This window comes from Onychomys torridus, chromosome 6 (genome assembly GCF_903995425.1).
Source record: "Onychomys torridus chromosome 6, mOncTor1.1, whole genome shotgun sequence".
NCBI classification, from domain to species: Eukaryota; Metazoa; Chordata; class Mammalia; order Rodentia; family Cricetidae; genus Onychomys; species Onychomys torridus.
The window spans coordinates 133,943,076-133,962,076 of NC_050448.1; the positions used below are offsets into that span (position 1 = coordinate 133,943,076).

Here is a 19,001-nt window from a genome sequence, read left to right on the forward strand (position 1 = left end):
AAGTCATCTCTCCAGCCCCAAGACTAGTTAAAAAAAAAAAAAAAGTTATTTTTTAAGTTGTGGGGGAAAATACCACTCTCCCTTTTCTTACAAATCCTCAATTAACTTTATTGGTCAGATCATGGGAAAAAAGACTTTCTCTAATATGGCTCCATGTTCAGACCATAAATGATCAGACCATAAATGATCCTTGAGGAATGTTTCCAATCAGTGATGATGACATAAAGGTAGATGAACACAGCTAGGTGTCTGCTGGGAGCTCCTTGGCACACGACAAGGGAGGTCTGGGAGTCCAGAACCCAGACCCACAGCAGTGGTTGAATAAAAAAGAGGAAAGCCAACAAGGTAGGTGACAAGGGTAGCCAAAAGAATTTATTACTAAGGAATGTTATAGGGGCTAGAGAGATGGCTTAGCAGTTAAAAGCACTCATTGCTCTTTCAGATGACCTGAGGTTCAATTTCCACTGTCCATACGGCAGCTCATCTGTAGCGCTAGTTCCAGGGGACCCTACACGCTCTTCTGGCCTCTGTGGGCACCAGGTATGCACATGGTGCACAGACACACATGCAGGCAACACTCATACACATAAAGTTTTTAAAATGTGAAAAAAAGGTGTCACACCTTCAGCTTGGCAAGAGATAAGAAAACCAATAGTAGCCTCCTCCCCATACCTCACCTATGCTGTAACAAGCAAAGCATAGTACTAGGGTCTCAGGAACTATGGCTGCTGCCTCTGTCTGTACTGTACAAATATACCTGGCTTTGGACGTGCTCCTTGACCTTCTACCTCTCTCTCTGGAATGAGATCGTCTCCGTCTTGGACTTTTGGATCTCCTTCTACTTCTCGACTTGGAGTGTGACCGCCTCCTTGACCGGCTTCGTGACCGCCTAAAATGTAAATGAATAATATATGTGCATATAGGTCTAAAATACACAAAACATCTACCTCAGAGATATGAGCTATGTATCAAACACAGGAGAAAATTTTCCCTCCCTTCAACTGCTGTCATCATTCAGCCCAATTATCTTCCAGACCTCAGAGATTACTCATACATGTGTTCATGTGCACGCACTTTGTGCTTATGTATATGACTGTGACAGTCTATGCACATACACATGCATTCTACAAGCTGATCATAACACAAGATTCCATAACAAAAATATAACTTCCTAAGAACCAACAGATAGTATGTGAAGGATAAAGCATATTATCCCTTAAGGAAAACAAATCTGTTGTCAATAATAAAATCTGGCTGTCAAGAGAAAAATAAAAGATGTAAAAACCTGATATTGCTAGGTAAGAATTTTCTGATTCTTTGGTTTCATGATAAAAATCTGAGGAGATAGAAAATGCCATTTCATAGAATTGGGTAGCAACCAGAAATCACATCAAATTTGGGCAATTTACTAAAGAGTGATTATAATTACCTGAAAATATTAAAAATAACTCTCCTTTTTCTAACTGCATAACCATGAGCCTAGGTTTTAAAATATGTGTGAACAAGACTGATTATGATCAAAATAAACTGTATGAAATTCTTAAATAAAAATTTATATTAAAAATATGTGAGCTAAGCACTGTGGTATGTGGTCTTTAATTCTAGCACTTGGAAGAAGCAGGTGGATCTTTATGAGTTTGAGGGTAGCCTGGTCTACATAATGAGTTCCAGGCCATCCATGGCTAAGTACTGAGACCCTATCTCAAAACAACAGACTCCTTCCCAAAGAAAACAAAAAAAGGAAACAAAATTATAGTGTAAAAATTTGAATACAAAATACAATCTCTTCTACTAAGCTAAAACTTTAGGTTGGTGAAGTACACCAAACCTCTTTCACCATCAGTGTTTGAGAGTGTTAAGAGTTTTTGCCAAGCTCTGTAAATGAGATGAGTTAGCTATTAGGACAGCTTCAATTTGTAATATGGTCAGATATAATCCAAATAAGCTAAACCTCATTGATTTTACTTTTTAAAGTGTAAAATAAAGACTCTTATTTGGAGGGAGACCCACTCAGCTACAGAGAACCTTACATATTCACAAAAGGGTATAACAACTGTGGGAAGTAAGAACAGATTTAGCTTTAACTCTTGCTAAGCAGACAGCAAATACAATTCCAAAGTCAGATCAAGAACATGTTTCAAGTTATCTGTTCTTTTCATACAACTATGGCATTTTAGTGTTCAAGTCTCAAAGCTTTCCTACCAGTGAAGTGTCCTTAACTGCTTTGGTTTTAAGTATGAATCACCTGTTCTACCTTATACCTTTCTCCTAATATGCAACTCAAAGCAACTCCTCCCTCTAGGATTCACAGCAGCGAGTAATGATTATACCCACTTTACATAGGAGGTAGTCTTTAAGGTACAGCTGATGGTCAAGAGGCTGCTAACCTGTGCCTGGAGGATGAGGGGGTCCTCCTCCTCCTCGAGCGTGACCTTGATCTCGAATGTCTTCTCTTTTCTTCCTTCTTGTCTGGATTTAAAAAAAAAAAAAAAAGGAAGTTGTACTAAGAAATGCTTAACCAGAGGTATATGTGTGAGGTTCAGGAATGAAATTCCGTCTGAGTGTCCAGAAGCATATCTACCCACTGAGCCATCTTGTTATCCTCCCAAACAAGAATTCTCTGTCTTTATTTCAGCCATTATAAGGTACTTTTCAAATGCTACAAGTGATCATCTTATGCACAGACTCACCAGGAAGCTTACTTCAGTGATATGAATTACCTCAACTTTCAGTAAATCCTATGGCAATTTGTAATTGCTAGCTAAGGTTTCCTCCATTATCTAATCTGAATTGCTCTGGAGGGCCCAAGCCTCCTCACAAGTCAATGTACTAAAGGTTATCTTTTTTTTTTCCCCCTGATTTGTTCTTCAGAAGGTTCTACTGCATCCTTTTTCCTTTCTGAGGGTGTTCCACAAATATACCTACAATTCAAGTACTTTTTGATTTTCAACTCTTGACCCAATGAAATGTTCTCATCATACATGTTTATGTGTGGGTATATTTAGAGTACCAAGAACACTGTCTTTACCACCTAAGCATTTATGTTAAAATTCTAATCCAAAGTCATGACTCATTATCTTGACACTGTACCTCAGTGACACAATCTGACTGACTTTAGGAAGACAGCTTTTTCCCGATACATTCCCATTCTTCCTCTGCAATTTTCAATTGTACTGTACCAAACCCTTAAGGAAAACTGTCCCAGTTCCAAATTATCAAATTCCTTTAGGAACTAGGAGGCAATTAATTAAAGCCACTGCCCTTTTCACATGCACACTATCATCAAAATGATGCCACCAATTCAGTTAGGTGACTTCATTCATGGGCTTTAATTTACTATGAAAGCCACAAAAAAGCCACAGAACGACAGAATTCATTGTAGGCTAGCCAGGCAGTGGTGGGCCACATCTTTAATCTCAGCACTTGAGAAGCATAGCCAGGTGGATGGATCTCTGTGAGTTTGAGGCCAGCCTGGGCTACAGAGAGAGATCCAGGACAGGCACCAAAACTACACAGAGAAACCCTGTCTCAGAAAAACAGAACAAAAACAAAATGAAACAAACAAAAAAAGAATTCATTATAGGCAAGTCACAATCATTTCAGCCTCAGTTTTCAAACAAAAGCAGTTAGAGCATAAAAAATCTAGAGAGCCCAGATGTACATCTAGGACCTCTATTAATTACTTGACACCTTATCAGATGATATGCTTAAAGTATTTGCTATCAGTTTATTCTTTAAACTTAAAATTACTTCCTAAATAATAAGAACATTTCCACTTACTAAGGGAGTAAAAACAAACGAACAAACAAGTCAAACATTTAATCAGAAAAATGTGCTTCATCACCACAGATTCACATATATATAAAATAAACATACACCAGGACAATTCATTTAATCAATCTCAAAAAAATAATCTATCCAGAGCTAGTTTAGTGGTGCAACTCCTACCATACACCCAAAAGAATCTGATTGAAAACTCTATTACATGTTCTGTCTCTCAGAATACAAAAAGTCTTAAAACAATGACAACAACAAAACACCAAAAACAGACAAGAATGTTATTCAACAACTTCTACATTTAGGCCATTACCAGCTTTACCAAGAACTACAATTCAACGTTCAAGGAAAAGATGTATGAGCATATTACCTGGCTCAATAGCGGCAGAAATCAGGGATTGGGCCTCACGCACCCTCTTCATGGCTTCCTCTATTTCTTTACTAGAGGTGTCTGACTTCAGACTTGGTGAAACAAGACCAGCAGCTACATGATTCAATCTAAAACAAGCAATTAAGAAAATCATTTAAAATCTTTTAGACTGCAGATGGGGAGAAACTGAGGCAGTGGCCAACACTGCACCAAGTTGCACAAGAAATCCTGACCACAAGGTTAAAGATCTGCCTTTAAGTATTTATACGTGCAAGAAAAACAAAAAACAAAAACAAATAAAAAAAAAAACAACCTAAAATAAACCCAACAAACCGGACAATAGTAATCCATGGAGAGAGTGAGATGTCATCAAGAACAGGCACAAATAATCCTTGAGATGGCTCAGCAGGGAAATACTCTTTCTGCAAAGCCTCATAACTGTGAACCAACTCCTTAAAACTGTCCTAACCTCCACACATACTGTAGCTTGTATGCATGCAAAGCCCCCTGCCAAACAGATTAAAAAAAAAATTATTTTTTTAAAGAGTGCTGGGTGTGGTGGCACACTCCTTTAATCCTAGCATCTGAGAGGCAGAGGCAAGAACATTTCCAGAAGCTTGAGGCCAGCCAAGGCTATATAACGAGACCCTGGTTCAAAAAAAACCCAAAAAAACAAAACAAAACAAACCAACCAAACAAAAAACCAAATTAAAATAAGAGTGGGCACAAGAACCTATAATGTACTAGTAATACTGATTATGTTGAGCCATGGGGACAGTAACCACAAAGCCAAACTGATCACTTCCTTTCCCATGCCATGTTCTCCCACTTACTAATAGTGACTTTGACCAACTTCAGGGGACATGGAATAGAGCTTCAATTAGTTTACAGAGGGAAGAAGCCCCATGAATGTCACCATCAAACAGAAAAGAATTCCAAGTACTGTGTAAAAAAGCACCTGTAAGAACATGGTAGTAGTGTTAGTCCCCTAATAGGCACTTCCTTCTCAGCCATCCCCACCACCCTCAGGGCTCAGCTTCTGATCTAAGTTTTCTCTTTGTGGCACCTTCCCCTGGCACCTCTGTACTTTCCCCATTTGAATGCAACAATCTGCTACAATGAATGCTTAATACTGACTACAGAAAAATATGTATTTTATTTGATTTTTTTTTTGAGTCAGGATCTTACTATGTAGCCCTAGCTGGTCTGAAACTTACAGTTCACATGCCTCTGCCCACCTCTCCAAGAGCGGAGATTTAAAGTGTGTGCCACCACGCCAGGCTCTAATGTGTATTTTGTATTAAACATCAAAACACAACTTTCATGCTATCACTCTGTAACAAGCCACTTACGATTATTAGGAAACAACCAAAACAAAAACCTTAATATTGGAACCTATTTTTGAATTTCCTTTCTTGTTTCCAAAATGCGATACATAAAAATGTATTAAGAATGTCCTAAGAACAGCTAACTTTCTTCTGTTAACATTATATGTTCTACAATGTAATACGTAACTTATTCCTAAGAATAGCTAACTCTCTATTAACAGTAACTCTTCTCAAATTGGTGTAGTGGTCTATGCCTGGTATCCCAGCACTGGGCAGGTAAGGAAGGAGTTTGAGGCCAGGCTGGACCACACAGTGAATACATGGCAAGGCTATGTTACATAGTGAGACTTATCTCAAAGTGTTCTCTAGACAGTCTCACAGAATATAACCAAAGGAGACAAAGAAGAAAGCTTACTTGGGATCAACAGTACTCATTAGCTTCAACAGCTGGTCTGCAGCAAGAGACTTTAAAAAAAAAAAAAAAAAAAGTAAGTACAGTGAGCACACAGAACTGGAAAGTGATTGTTATTTTATTTTCTTAGTTTGTTGAAAAGTTCTAGGACAAAGTAGCAAACAGTGCGACGCTATGTGTACATCCTTGACAGAGAAATTCAAGCTAAGAATCCTAACAGGTGATGTTTGTGCCTTTAGCTGTGGAAGAGGAGGGAAGCGAGTTATCAAGAGCAAGGCTGAGCAGCCCACATTTATAGGATCAGCTCTTGGTTATTCCAAAGACTTAGGAGGAAAAATGGTTTGAAGAGCCAGAAAACAAAATCCAAAACTCCTTTGAGTAGCAGAATACCTCCAAAAAGTAAAAATTTTAAAACAAAATATTCTTTAAATGTGTAAAGAATTAATGATCGATATAATTCAGTGGTCATTTAAATCCCCTTCACACAAGTTAACAGAATAAAGAAATTACTCCAACAAAAGCAGCTAACCCTTTCTTTGAAGTTTAATGAAATAATTCCCTACCAAAGCAAGCTTACAGTGTGAGATTACCTGAGAGTTCAAGTTTGTTCCCGGAAGCCCAAGAGCAGCAAGGGCAGGATCAAGAGCTGGAGCTCCCAATGCAGCCAGGGGAACAGCGCCAATCTGCAATGGTCAAAGTTTTCTTATATAAAACTTAACTTTTTTGTACTGGATCACACATTATCTTTTCATCTACACAGGTTACATGTGCACTGTTACAATAGCTCAATGGTATAAAACCATTACTGCTATGGTTCAAATTCTGTCGTATACAATATGACAAAAAATATACAAACAATTGGACATAGCTATGCCCCAGTAAAATATATTATCGATAGAAATGAAGGTTGTGCTCTCTGGTTTCTCATATAATGGCCAGCCTTTCATTCCTTACAAAACATTACCTTTGAAGATTTGCAAACAAACAAACAAACAAACAAAAGAACCTTTCAACACAGCTTTAGTGTATGCCAATTTTAAGTACTCATTGCATCTTCAACACACACTTGCTGGCCCTTCTGTCCTGCTCTGTGCTATGATGATGACAGGACCCTAAGTATTGTTCTGCTGTCAACTGAGTGTTGTATGGACACTAACTGAGGTAGAGAACTTCTTTTGAGAGACTGTGTCCTGTCTTCCCAGTGAATTTTTTAGCATTATCTCCTAAAGCAGACTCCACAATGAAACACTCAAAGTGCAAATCTCAGCACTAAGCCCTCTAGTCAAAATGTTCCTTTGGATTCTTGTTCTGCAGTATTGTTCCTCACTGGGATTGCTATACACTCGTTAGATGTGTAGTAACCTTTTCCTATTCACTAATCACCCTGTTTCCTATTTATTACTAAGATCCTGTCTTCTTCCTGACACAATTTTTATTAAAGCACAATTAAATCAACATAAACATGTAACATCTTACAGAGGAAGTTTGACTTTCCATACACCCATGATAAAGTTCACCTACTATTGTCAGTTACTACCTCACAAACACCAAATATGACCACCCTTTAAAAGGCTTAAGTACCTGGGTAAGTGGGTTGGGGGTAGGCAGGAGTCCACCACCAGGCAGAAGACCTGCCACTGCATTAGCTGGTGCCAACAGAGACAAAGCCTTAGTCTCATCAGGAATAACTCCTGCAGAGAAACATCCTTGCATGAGAACACACCCTTTTGTAAGACAGAAAACACACAAAAACACCCAGAAAAATGTCTCCCTGATACACCACCTGAGTTTGTTGAAAGTACTTATGTTCGCTAAAATATAAAGTTTGATGTCTATGATTATTTATCATTAATTTATGTCAGAATGAAACTTCAATGTGTGAAAATTTGTTTCCTTTTTCTCTACAATGGTTAAGTTTCTAGAGTAAAAAAAAAATAGCACAATACACACTACTGTTTTGTTAACACTGCCAAGATTTCATCACCTGTACTCGATTTTTAAGTCATGAACCAAACGTAAGCAAGCACAGTCGGTTCTCCAGGGGTGTGCTCTCAACTTTCAAAAGCTGTTTTATGAACAACGACTCGTGTCGGCTGCTTCACTATAAAGCACACAGAAAAATCAAGATACACAAGACAAAAAAAGTTTGATTTAGGGGTTAATAATATGGTACAGTTACTATGATTTTCTTTACACCTACCATACAAATTTTGCAAAAAATTAAAAGAAGGAAAGTATGTAAAGGACATATTCTGTTGGAATCAAGAGTAGGGCTTTTGCTGACACATGACATGAATATGAATGTTTCTGAAGGTCTCTGAATACACAGGGAAAATGTGTGTAGGGAGACTGGGGGAAAAGGGGGGAAGTCAGGGAGGTACAGAGAGAGAAGAAAGAGAGGAAGAGGGGGAGAGGGAGATATATAGAGAGATAGAGAGAAAGAGAGGAAGGGGGGGGGAGAGAGAGAGAGAGAATAGGTAAAACATGGCACATTCCTTACCTGTACAGTAAAATGCTTTAGGTTCCAATATGTGCCATGCTAACCATTATCAAAAAATGTTGCTATGTAGTGTCAGTTCAATATCTAACTTGTCCAAAATTCCTTAAGCCCAAAACCACATGTATGCCTACTTTTAAAGCCTAATTTGTGTATTCAGATAAAATCTAAAGGTCCTAAGACAATTTATGTAGACAATTTAAATTCTATCCAACAGCAAAAGCCCTATACAGATGGATTAATCTGTTAATGTGCCCAAGCCCCCAAAATGAGAGTTCAATAATACAATTAAACTACATATTTGCAAATACCAGTAGTATTTCTGTAATACATATTAAGAAACTGCATCTCATCATAAAACATACAATATGTACAGGGCACTTAAGAGAAACTGGATAAGCTGCAGAAGAAAACTGTTGGGTGGTATTTTCAGCAGGGCCTGGTATATAGTTCAGGCTGAACCAGGGAAAAGAACTGTAAAACACAACAACAAAAAAGAAAAACCACTGTTAAATAAAGGTAATGGTTCCTTCCACCTACACTGAGAAGTGCCGATAATATAAACAAATGTATACTACACAGCACTGCTATCTTGCTTGTGTCAGAGCTGTCATCAATTTAGATACCAAGAGTTATGGAGGGAAGGGGAGAAGATCATTTGAATATAGGGCATTAATGCATCATTAACAAACCTACAAAGATTAAGGGATAATTTTGCATGCAAAATTATGTCAAGAGGATATATTAAGTATCAACATCTTACTCAAATTAGTGCATTTGCTACATTTCTGGCAAACTAAAATCCTCTTGAATTTATTGTGAGACACCTGAGAGAAGATCTGCATCCATTAAAAAAGTCATGCATCTGATCCTCTGATTAAAAAAGGACTAAAAATAAAACTACAATTTAAAAATAGCAATGAGGCCCCTCACCAGTTAATTTTCATGCGTCAAGAGTATTTTTTTTACTGCTGCTTTGATAGAACCATGAAATACTGCATGAATGTGTAGAAATGAAAGAAAAAGAAACAGACAAAAGAAACAAACATTAACCAAGGAACCTAGATGCCCCCAAATCTATTACTATTAAGAGCACCTTCCACATCCAGCTATCTCTACGTTTTACCAAGTAAGACTATTCTTACCGTATACTTTTGGTCTATTGTTCTAACACACTGACCAAGAGCCAACACCAAAGTGTTAAGGGGCTAAAACCAGAGTGAATGGCAACAAAGGGATTGAACATATCAGTTTACTTGTGGAGGTAACATTAATACAGCACATCATACCACAAATTAAAAGCAGCAAAAACAGATTTCTGAACTAAGTATTTCTACAGCTCTATATACACTCCCCAAAAACCTCACTTTCAAAAACACATCTACAAAAATTACTATGGCTTAAAATAGTTATAAAAATCCAGTTATATGATATACTTATATTCTATCCCAGGCTCATTACATTTATGGCTAACTGAAACACTGCACATTACTCACATGGCATGACCGTTTCAAGACCTACTGTCTACTTTACTCATCCTGAATTGAGTTCTGTAAGTTCTGTTGGTTTAAGGTTGTGGTTAAGTCTTATCTTATAAGAGGCACACTGAAATAAAAGGAACTGCTTATCCAAAATACACTAAATCACGTTTGTTCTTTCTGTCTTTTCTTTCATTGAAACATTGTTACTAACCTCACATCTCACATATTTTAATACCTTGGCGATAGATACACTGTTACTAAAATAACATGCCGTAACTCATCTCTGAATATAATTTCTTTATAAAAACCAGAGGCAATTCTCTATGGTTAGACATTTCACAACTTTCACAAAGTTATGATGGCAAATCTTCACACTTGTCTTCAATTATCTAAGAAGCAACAATTACAAGATACTGCTTCCACTGACCATTTTATTAAAGGGGAAAGCATGTAGATCCTGGACAGTATATTAAGTTATTAAGTTAAAATTCAGTAAGTATATCATGACAATGATTTCCCCAATAAAGATTTATAGTTACCAAAAGCAAACCAAACAGCAGTTCACTGGGAACAAGCTAACTGTAAAATATGCCTTAGAAAAGTTTTATAAAATGGCATTAAAATAGTGCTGTCCTGTCACAGCAGTCTTTTTAGATCCAAAAACCTGCTCATTTTTTTTTCTGTCAAATTACTTTAACAGCCTAAAACGTAAAAAGAGAGAAAATGCAGTTAACAAATGGTGACAGTAGGAAAACACTTGGGGGCTCGAGTGCTCGCTGGTTTAGTTTAGTGTCTAGAGCCTGCAGCTGCAGAGCACCCACTGTGTCCAGCCATCTGGGAGGGTTTTGCATGTGCCTTCTCCACTACAAAAGTCACACACACAACAGAGAGAAGAGTTCATTATTTTGAGATATTCTAGAAAATATAACAAGAACAAGAAAATCTGGCATAAAAACAAACACCCAGTGCCCATCTGGCACCTAAACTATAGGAAATCTTAAACTTTTGCAAAACTAAAGTTATTGTAACCCTTGGTATACTGGAATTTAGTGTGGGGGTTTTTGTTTTGTTTTAGGTTAGGAGTGAGTGAGAGAATCAAGGAAATAAAACTGACTTAGCTATTGATTTAGAACAAAAGCATCATGCATTTATTTGAAGATTTCTGTGTGAGAGTGACACGATATGATTCTTTACCTTTGGGACTTCTTAACAATAATATATCTTAGAGTTTAAATTAGGAATTTGATTTTAATAAACTTAAAAACATTTTAAAGATAGCAAAAAAGTTAATTATAAAACAGGCCTGATTTCTAAGTTTTAGAGTAAGAAAAAAAATCTCCAAGTAAGAATTATGGAGTGCAGTATATCAAGGGTTTCAAATTAATGCTCAGAGTCTAACAAGCTAGTGATGCTTACTCTACACCTACACTGTGGCCAATGGCCAGGCAAGGGTGCCCACATAGGTAGTGAAACAAAGCACAAACCTTCAGCATATGGTACGACTATCAAAGCTCTGTCAACGAACACAGTGTTTGTCAGATGCTGTGCCACAACTGCTGAGTCTGGGTCATGGAACTTAACAAAGCAGACACGAGAGGAGACTGGCAAAGGCGAGTCACTAAAAGATAAATAAATAATATTAGAGAAAATTGTATTGGCTTCAACATAGATATATCACCAAAAGGACAAGGCTCAGATAAAAATACGGAGATACATGTTAATTTATTTTAACCCATTAAAAAGAGAATGTCCTGATGACCTAACAGAATGAGATGCAGTACAGATATGCTCCTATAATCACCACTTAAATTATAACATAGCAGTTTAAAACTATCTCTTAAGTCAGTGAGACAATATACACTTTAGTGGCCGAGCACACAAGTGCTTGAGTTGCTCAAACCCAGGGTAGGCACTGAACCACATGCCTCCTCATCCTCAGTTCTAACAGCAACTATTTTTAAATACAAGTGAGAGTTTTGGCTTAGAAAGTTTTCATTATAGCTAATCTCTCTGTAAAAATGATTGTTTATTTCAAAGGTAAAATACCACAGAAAAGTACATCTAAGCACGCACAATGGCACAAACCTGTAATCCCCAGCACCCAGGAGGCTGGGACAGAAACTCAAGTTCCAGATCAGCTTAGGCTACACTGCAACCTTGTCTCAAAACATCAAACCATGCCAAGCATTCTTGACCTGAAAAATAAAACTGATTCCACACCCTGACTCTATACCTATAGAATACATAAGAATTCTTAAACACCTTAAACAAGGCTTTCTGATCTGAAACACCTTCAGAGAGAAGAAAAAAATTAAGCATACACACAGCCACTTGAACATGTTATATAGCACCTACTCCCCATACTACACTTCGGCAAGTCAAGAATACATTGCTTCCATAGACAACTAAACGGTAAAGTGCAAGCTGTGACAGTGAAAAGATGATAATGCAGAACAGGCTTTTAAAAATATATAGTGGGGGCTGGAGAGATGGCTCAGTGGTTAAGAGCATTGGCTGCTGTTCCAGAGGAGCAGCGTTCAATTCCCAGCACCCATATGGCAGCTCACAATTGCCTGTAACTCAAGTTCCAGTGGATCTAACTCCCTCACAAAGACATGCAGGTCAAACACCAATGAACACCAATTAAAAAAAAGATTAATGGGCCAAATTCCTACCATACAATTCTGTAAAGGCAAGGTTGCATTCTAGACCCAGACAAATAACTTGGAGACCAGTTCTCTAAGACAGTAACAATCTCATAGACCTGGGCTGTGAGAAAACCATCTGTGGGGAAAACTCTACACAGGTTACCTGACAGCACCAATATCAATGAAATCAAGGTGTCTGATGAAGTAACCCCTTCCTTCTCCTTTAATTCTTCCTGAATTTGTGATATGAACTCCAGGTAGAGAATCAACCAAGAAGGCAACTGCATCCACAAGGCTGAATGCTCAATGTTTCTAAAAGGAAAAGGACTTCTTTTTGAGACAGGGTGTTATATAAGCTCAGGCTGGCCTTGGAAGACTCCTGATCCTTCTGCCTCCACCTTCCTGGTGGTGAGATTACGTGACTCAATGTTCACGTTTTTTAAAAATGTGCCTAAAATTTGAGAAAAATTTCAGTCACAAACAGTGAAAAGAATGGTTCTATCACGAATGCTCAGGCACCAGTCTTGTCTTTTCTTATCATTGACTTTTCTAATCATTAAATTTTAAAAGCTCTTCAAAATGGTGTTATCTTTTATTCTTAAAACCCACCAGAACATCACCTTAGGAAATTATAGGCATTCACTTTCCTAGTCTTTAACAGTAGTAACTGTTGTCTAATTAAAAAAAAAAAAAAAAAGCCAGTTCTTAGAATAAAAACTGGTAATTCCAGTTCTAGGGGCTCCAGTGCACACTCTTCTAGCCTCCATGAACACCAGGCATATGTATACATGATACAGGCATACACGCAGGTAAAACACTCATATACAGAAAATAGATCTTTAAAAAAAATTCTTGAAGTATATGCAAAATAGTTTTTTTAATAAAAAAATCAGAAAAAACTACCTTCTATGTAATACTTCTGATTTACTAAACATTTTATTTTGTATAAGGACCACATATAAAAGCATTAAGTATCTTTACCCCAAGAACCGAGGTAAAAGACTTCCCTGATGCTTCTGTCTGCTGAAAGAATTTAAAAATATCTAAGATGCATACAGAAAATTGTAAATCCTGGTGTTCACTATGTGCCCACTGAATCAGAACCCCTTTCCCAGGAGGAGAGACTTCATTCTTAAGATCCTCCTATTCACGGCTACATAAGTGTAAGAACTTATGTTTTAGGCCACCATCTCAACCTTAGTATTGTGTCAGCCATTTCTAAGCAGAAGAGTTGAGATTATAAAGTAACTCCAAGGCCCCCAAAGCAGTACAGGTAACAAGAGAAACATTCATTTGAGAACAATTTCTGACTTCACATGCCTCTTCCTAACTACAGAATAGAATATGTAACAACTCATTAAATCACATTTTTCTTGAAAAGTGAATTTAATTTTTCTCTATATCTTGTATAAAGCTATTTTTAAAATCATTAAGTTATTTATGGTTGGTCCATGAAAGCTTCTAATGAACAATTTTCTATCTGTTGACAGTAGCCTTCAAGTACAGTATAAAGCTGACATGCTTCACTGGGATCCTTACCTGGATAAAACAACCCATCGTGAAACTCCTTTAAACATTTCATTGCCCACTGCAAAAAAAACAATACAGTGGACACCATGCTTATAATCATAGCACTTGGGAGGCAAAAGCAGGAAGATCCTTATTTGAGGTCAGCATGGGCTAGCTACCCCTCTCAAGAAACTCTTCCCTAGCCTGAATTGTTTTAGTTCGTGTGTATGTGGCATACATACTTTAAAATGCAATGCTTAATAACTAACTCAAGAATCTCAGTCTGTGAAAGGCAAGAGGGCTGAACTTAGCCTGTGAATTGGTGGAAGGCTGCTGTGCTACAGTTCTTTTAAGGAATAAGGAGGAAGTTGAGTACACAGTAACCCAGATCACCTCGAGGAATGAACAACCCCCCGCAACTACTCAGCTTATGATGGAATTAACCATGTTACCATAAAAAGGCCAAACTCAAGTTTATCATAACCTCCTTTAGGTACTGTCCACTAACTAGGTTAACAAGAAAAAAACCAATACAATACCCACTTCTCTTTGTTATTTTCTGTTTGTTTTTGTTTTGGTTTTTTCTCTGTGTAGCTTTTCAGAGCCTGTTCTGGAACTCACTTCGGAGACCAGGCTGGCTTCGAACTCAGAGATCTACCTGGCTCTGCATCCCGAGTGCTAGGATTAAAGGTGTGCGCTGCCACCACCACCACCCTCTTTGTTACCTTTTAAATACAGTACAGAATAACTTGAGAATAAAAAGAGCATTTAAAAGTGAGCAGTTATATAGAACTTTTAGTAACCCGAGGGGTTATATAGAAAGTTATGTCACGCCGGGCAGTGGTGGTGCATGCTTTTAATCCCACCCAGCACTTGGGAAGCAGATCTCTGTGAGTTCAAGACCAGCCTGGGCTACAGAGCAAGTTCCAGGAAAGGCTACACAGAGAAACCCTGTCTTGAAAAAACAAAACAAATAAACAACAACAACAACAAAAACAAAAAAGAAAGTTATGCCAGAAATCATGATTTTCTGCAATTTTACAAGCAATCACAACATGAGCAAATTGAGGAACAGAGAGCATGGATTTCTGTATGCTCTCATAAGGAGTTGCCTTGTTGATTTCCAAGGCCAAGGTTCTGCTCAAAATAACAGTTGTTCCTAAAACTCTATACACATCACCCACAGTGGGAAGCAAATCTTCTATATTTCCTCTACAATTTAAAAACACACTAATGTAAAGCACTAACAGTTATGTGAAAATATTTCACATAAGCCATATGATCAACTTTGGCATGATTAGTGATTACATACATACACAACAGAAGACTGAGGATTCTAATTTTCTACTTAGAGTCTAAGGGACATCATAAAACCCCAAAATTTGATTGGGAGTGTTTACTAAGAGTAATCACCATGCTTTCCCTAAACTTCATAATTCTTCCTAGAGGGCACGAAATTATGTCAAGTATGTATGTGTATTTCAACTTATCTTTATAACTTCTTTGTTCTTTACAGTGAACACACTCATTTAATATTATTCCAATAAAGACAACTTTCAAAACCAGACAAATCCCACATAAAACCTAACTCAACTTTCCACATTCTGAAAAATCTCTTCACGACTAATTATAAGTCTGTACATTTAAATAACACACTGAGATTCAGCTATGATGAATTTCTGAACTATGTCAAAATTTAGCAATCAGGCCCATCGGTTTAGTCTGTCAAAGGGGGTAAATGATCTTTGATGTTCGTCCCTAGCTCAAAAAAAAAAAAAAAAAAAAAAATCAATCCACTTAAGAACATTCCTTAATTATTTGTGCATGGCACACAAATATTTACACCAACTGAACATACCAATTTCATTTCATTTCTATCAAAGCACAGGATTAGTTTTTCTTTTAAAGGGGAATTTAACCAAAAGATTAAATGTCCGAAGTAAAATGATAGTGCCGACAACGTCAAGAGGAAAAACATTCCTGAAACGCCACTCATGCGTTCATGCCCGGCCTGCGGCCTGGCGGGCCTCGGATCTCCCACTCCAGGCTCCGCCGGACCGCGCGCCTCATTTCGCCGGAAGGGCCGCGGGCCCGCAGTGCCCCGGTACTCACTCCGGCGGGAAGAGGCGCAGCTCGTCGATCTTTCCCAGGAAACCGAAGAGCGTCCGCATCTGCTCAGAGCTAGCGCTCGGGGACACGTTGGTCACCTGGATCACCTCGGTGCCTCCTCCTGGTCCGCCGCTGGGGCCCGGACCCGGGCCTGCCGCGCTGGGGACCACGGCCGTGCTGCTCATGGCGCGGGCTGCCTCCTGCTCAACACATCAAACACAAGACAGTGAGAGCGCGCGGCACCGGCCGCCGGCCGCACACAAACGGCCGCCGACCTCGCGCAGCGCCGCCGGCCCACAATGCCACGCGCCCGCCCTCCCGCCCGCGCGTGCGCCCAGAGCCCGGAAGTACGCGTCCAGTTCGTACTCCTGCAACTGTCCCGGCTACGCCCACCCAGCCGGGCCACCTCAGAAATGGTTCCTGTGCACTCCACACAGCACCAGAAGCATTTTCAGGCAGAATCCCTTCACCTGGTCATTTGAAACCTCCAGTAAAGACAGTTTAACACACACACGTCCTGGCGCTCTGTACACTCACTGAATTTGAGCTTACCTTTACAAGAGTTTTACAGTTCTCCAATATATAACAGTATACGGTCAGCAGTTTGAAATACACCTGCTTTAACACGCGTATTCTTCACTACAAAAACAAAACAAAACAAAAACCCCTGCCTTATTTCTTCAGCCTCATCTGACCTATTCAAGTTCTCCAACACAGACACAAAACTTATTTTCTCTATGCTTGTAGTGATATTGTGTTCCTTAAAATATTGTGCACCCTAATAAACTTATCTGGGGGTCAGAGAACAGAACAGACACTAGATAATAGAGGCCAGAAAATGGTGGCACACACGCCTTTAATCCTAGCATTCCAGAGGCAGAGATCCAATCTGGATCTCTGTGAGTTCAAAGCCACAAGAGAAACAGCCAGGGGAGGTAACAAGAGCCTTTAATCCTAGGAAGTGATGACAGGAAGCAGAAAGATATTTAAGGCATGAGGACCTAGTTAAGCTTTTATGCGTTTAGCAGCACTTCAGCTGAGATTCATTCTGGATGAAGATTCAGAGACTTCCAGTCTGAGGAAACAGGATCAGCTGAGGAATCAGCAAGGTGAGGTCAGCTGTGGCTTGTTCTGTTTTTCTGATCTTTCAGCATTAACCCAATACCTGGCTCCAGGTTTGTTTTTATTAATAAGACCTTTTAAGAGTGGTGCTACATATGCCTTTATACAAGCCACGAAGTTCCCTCCTCTCATTTCACTGCCACCACCTGTTACTGCCTTGTCTGGGCACTGCCTCTTTGTTATTGAAAAGTATCCCCCAAGATTGCCAAGCAAAGTCTGAAACAAAGTTACTGTCTAGTCAGCAAACACCTGAACACTCACATCAACCTACTTTAGTTATTTACCCTACAGGGCACGCTAACTTATTTGACTCAAAAGTTCTGAAAGCTAAAATAAAAATCTCAGATTTTACATTGAGATTTACAAATCTCTACACTGACAAATAGCTCTTACAGACAAGGCTATGACTGGCTTGCTAGGTCGAGTCACTGGTTCAGTGACTAAGTTCTTAATCAAAGAAGGGAGAAGTTGATTAATATGTCTCATCAGGGTTAGAAAACACCATCACTCACCAATGTGTCTTCCAAGATAGTGTTAAGTGGTTTCTTACTGAATCGGTGTTAACACTCACTGCTAATTACAGATTCTCATAGCCCAACATTCTACGACCGGGGGTGCACTCAATGCACCCCACACATATTATACTGGTCAATGAAAGAGAACAAAGAGCACAATGACAAGAGCTCAAGCTTCTCTTGTTTTTCACTGTTATTTAACATCGATTTAGTCCCAGTGGCAGGTATATGGAAATCTTTTACATTGTTCTGCACTTCAAGCATTTCACTTCAAGCATTTTTATTACATTTATTTATTGTGTATGTGTGTGCCATGGTGCCCTGAGTAAGTCAGAGCACAACTTGTAAGAGTCAGTTCTCTTCTTCCCCAATCAAAATCATGTCCATCGGTGGTTGGCTGAGTTATCTCACTAGTCCCCATTCTATACATGCTTGGCACTTTGTAATAAAAATTACAGATTTAAAACAAAGAAAAAGTTCTGTGATAAAATATATTTTAATCACAAAATATGATTTATGTATAATTTACTGAACATACTAATTAATGGTGTTTGATGCAGAGAGACTAGCAAAAGTAATTTTAATTTAAAAGTACAGTCAAATATTTAGCAATTCCAAAATAAAAAGTGAAAACTTCAGGGAAGATTGGCTTAAATACATTTCACTTCAAAAAACCTACTGCTTTTCTAGTCAATCAAATAAATAATTGAAAAATAATTCTGGGGCTGGGTGATGGTGGCACATGCCTTTAATCCCAGCACTCGGGAGGCAGAGGCAGGCAAACCTCTGTGAGTTCAAGGCCAGCTTGGGCTACAGAGTAAGTTCCAGGAAAGGCACAAAGCTACACAGAGAACCTTGTCTCGGAGGAAAAAAAAAAATCTGACTATCACAACAGACCTACTAAGTCAAATAAACAGTGAAATACTTAGCACTGCTAATGACTTTCACAGAAATAATATAGCTAAGGGCAGATGCCAAAAATATTAAGACAAACAGCAAGTGCAATCAATCTATGCCAGCTGAAGTGATTTTAAGATTTGCCAAGTAAGGCAAAAGGGATACAGAATCTGGAAAAAGGCAAGAAGTTCTTTTTTCTTCAACATTTCCTCAATATCATAAAAGGCATCCCAAACTCAAATTTCTTCAAATATTATATATCTGCTTATTCCAGGGATTTCCAAGATGCTAGAAGTATAACAGAAAAGGCAGCCAATGTTGCCAATCTCCTAAAAT

The 19,001-nt window shown here is 38.5% G+C and overlaps 1 protein-coding gene across 10 annotated transcripts in view; it reads right to left on the reverse strand.

Annotated features, from left to right (window-relative positions):
• Positions 1–19,001, reverse strand: part of Srsf11 (serine and arginine rich splicing factor 11) — a 30,620-nt gene that overhangs the window by 4,151 nt on the left and 7,468 nt on the right. For 4 of the 10 annotated variants that reach the window (XM_036189681.1, XM_036189680.1, XM_036189678.1 and 1 more), the window contains exons 2-9: positions 16,135–16,331; positions 11,350–11,483; positions 7,469–7,578; positions 6,478–6,570; positions 5,891–5,940; positions 4,148–4,275; positions 2,388–2,469; positions 758–889 (exon numbers count right to left, since the gene is read on the reverse strand). In XM_036189681.1, the coding sequence (XP_036045574.1) occupies positions 758–889; positions 2,388–2,469; positions 4,148–4,275; positions 5,891–5,940; positions 6,478–6,570; positions 7,469–7,578; positions 11,350–11,483; positions 16,135–16,331 (926 nt within the window). Of the gene's footprint in view, positions 1–757; positions 890–2,387; positions 2,470–4,147; positions 4,276–5,890; positions 5,941–6,477; positions 6,571–7,468; positions 7,579–7,871; positions 7,989–8,749; positions 8,859–9,317; positions 9,380–11,349; positions 11,484–16,134; positions 16,434–19,001 lie in introns of those variants that run through there. The other 6 variants (XM_036189683.1, XM_036189682.1, XM_036189686.1 and 3 more) reach the window with 6 other exon arrangements.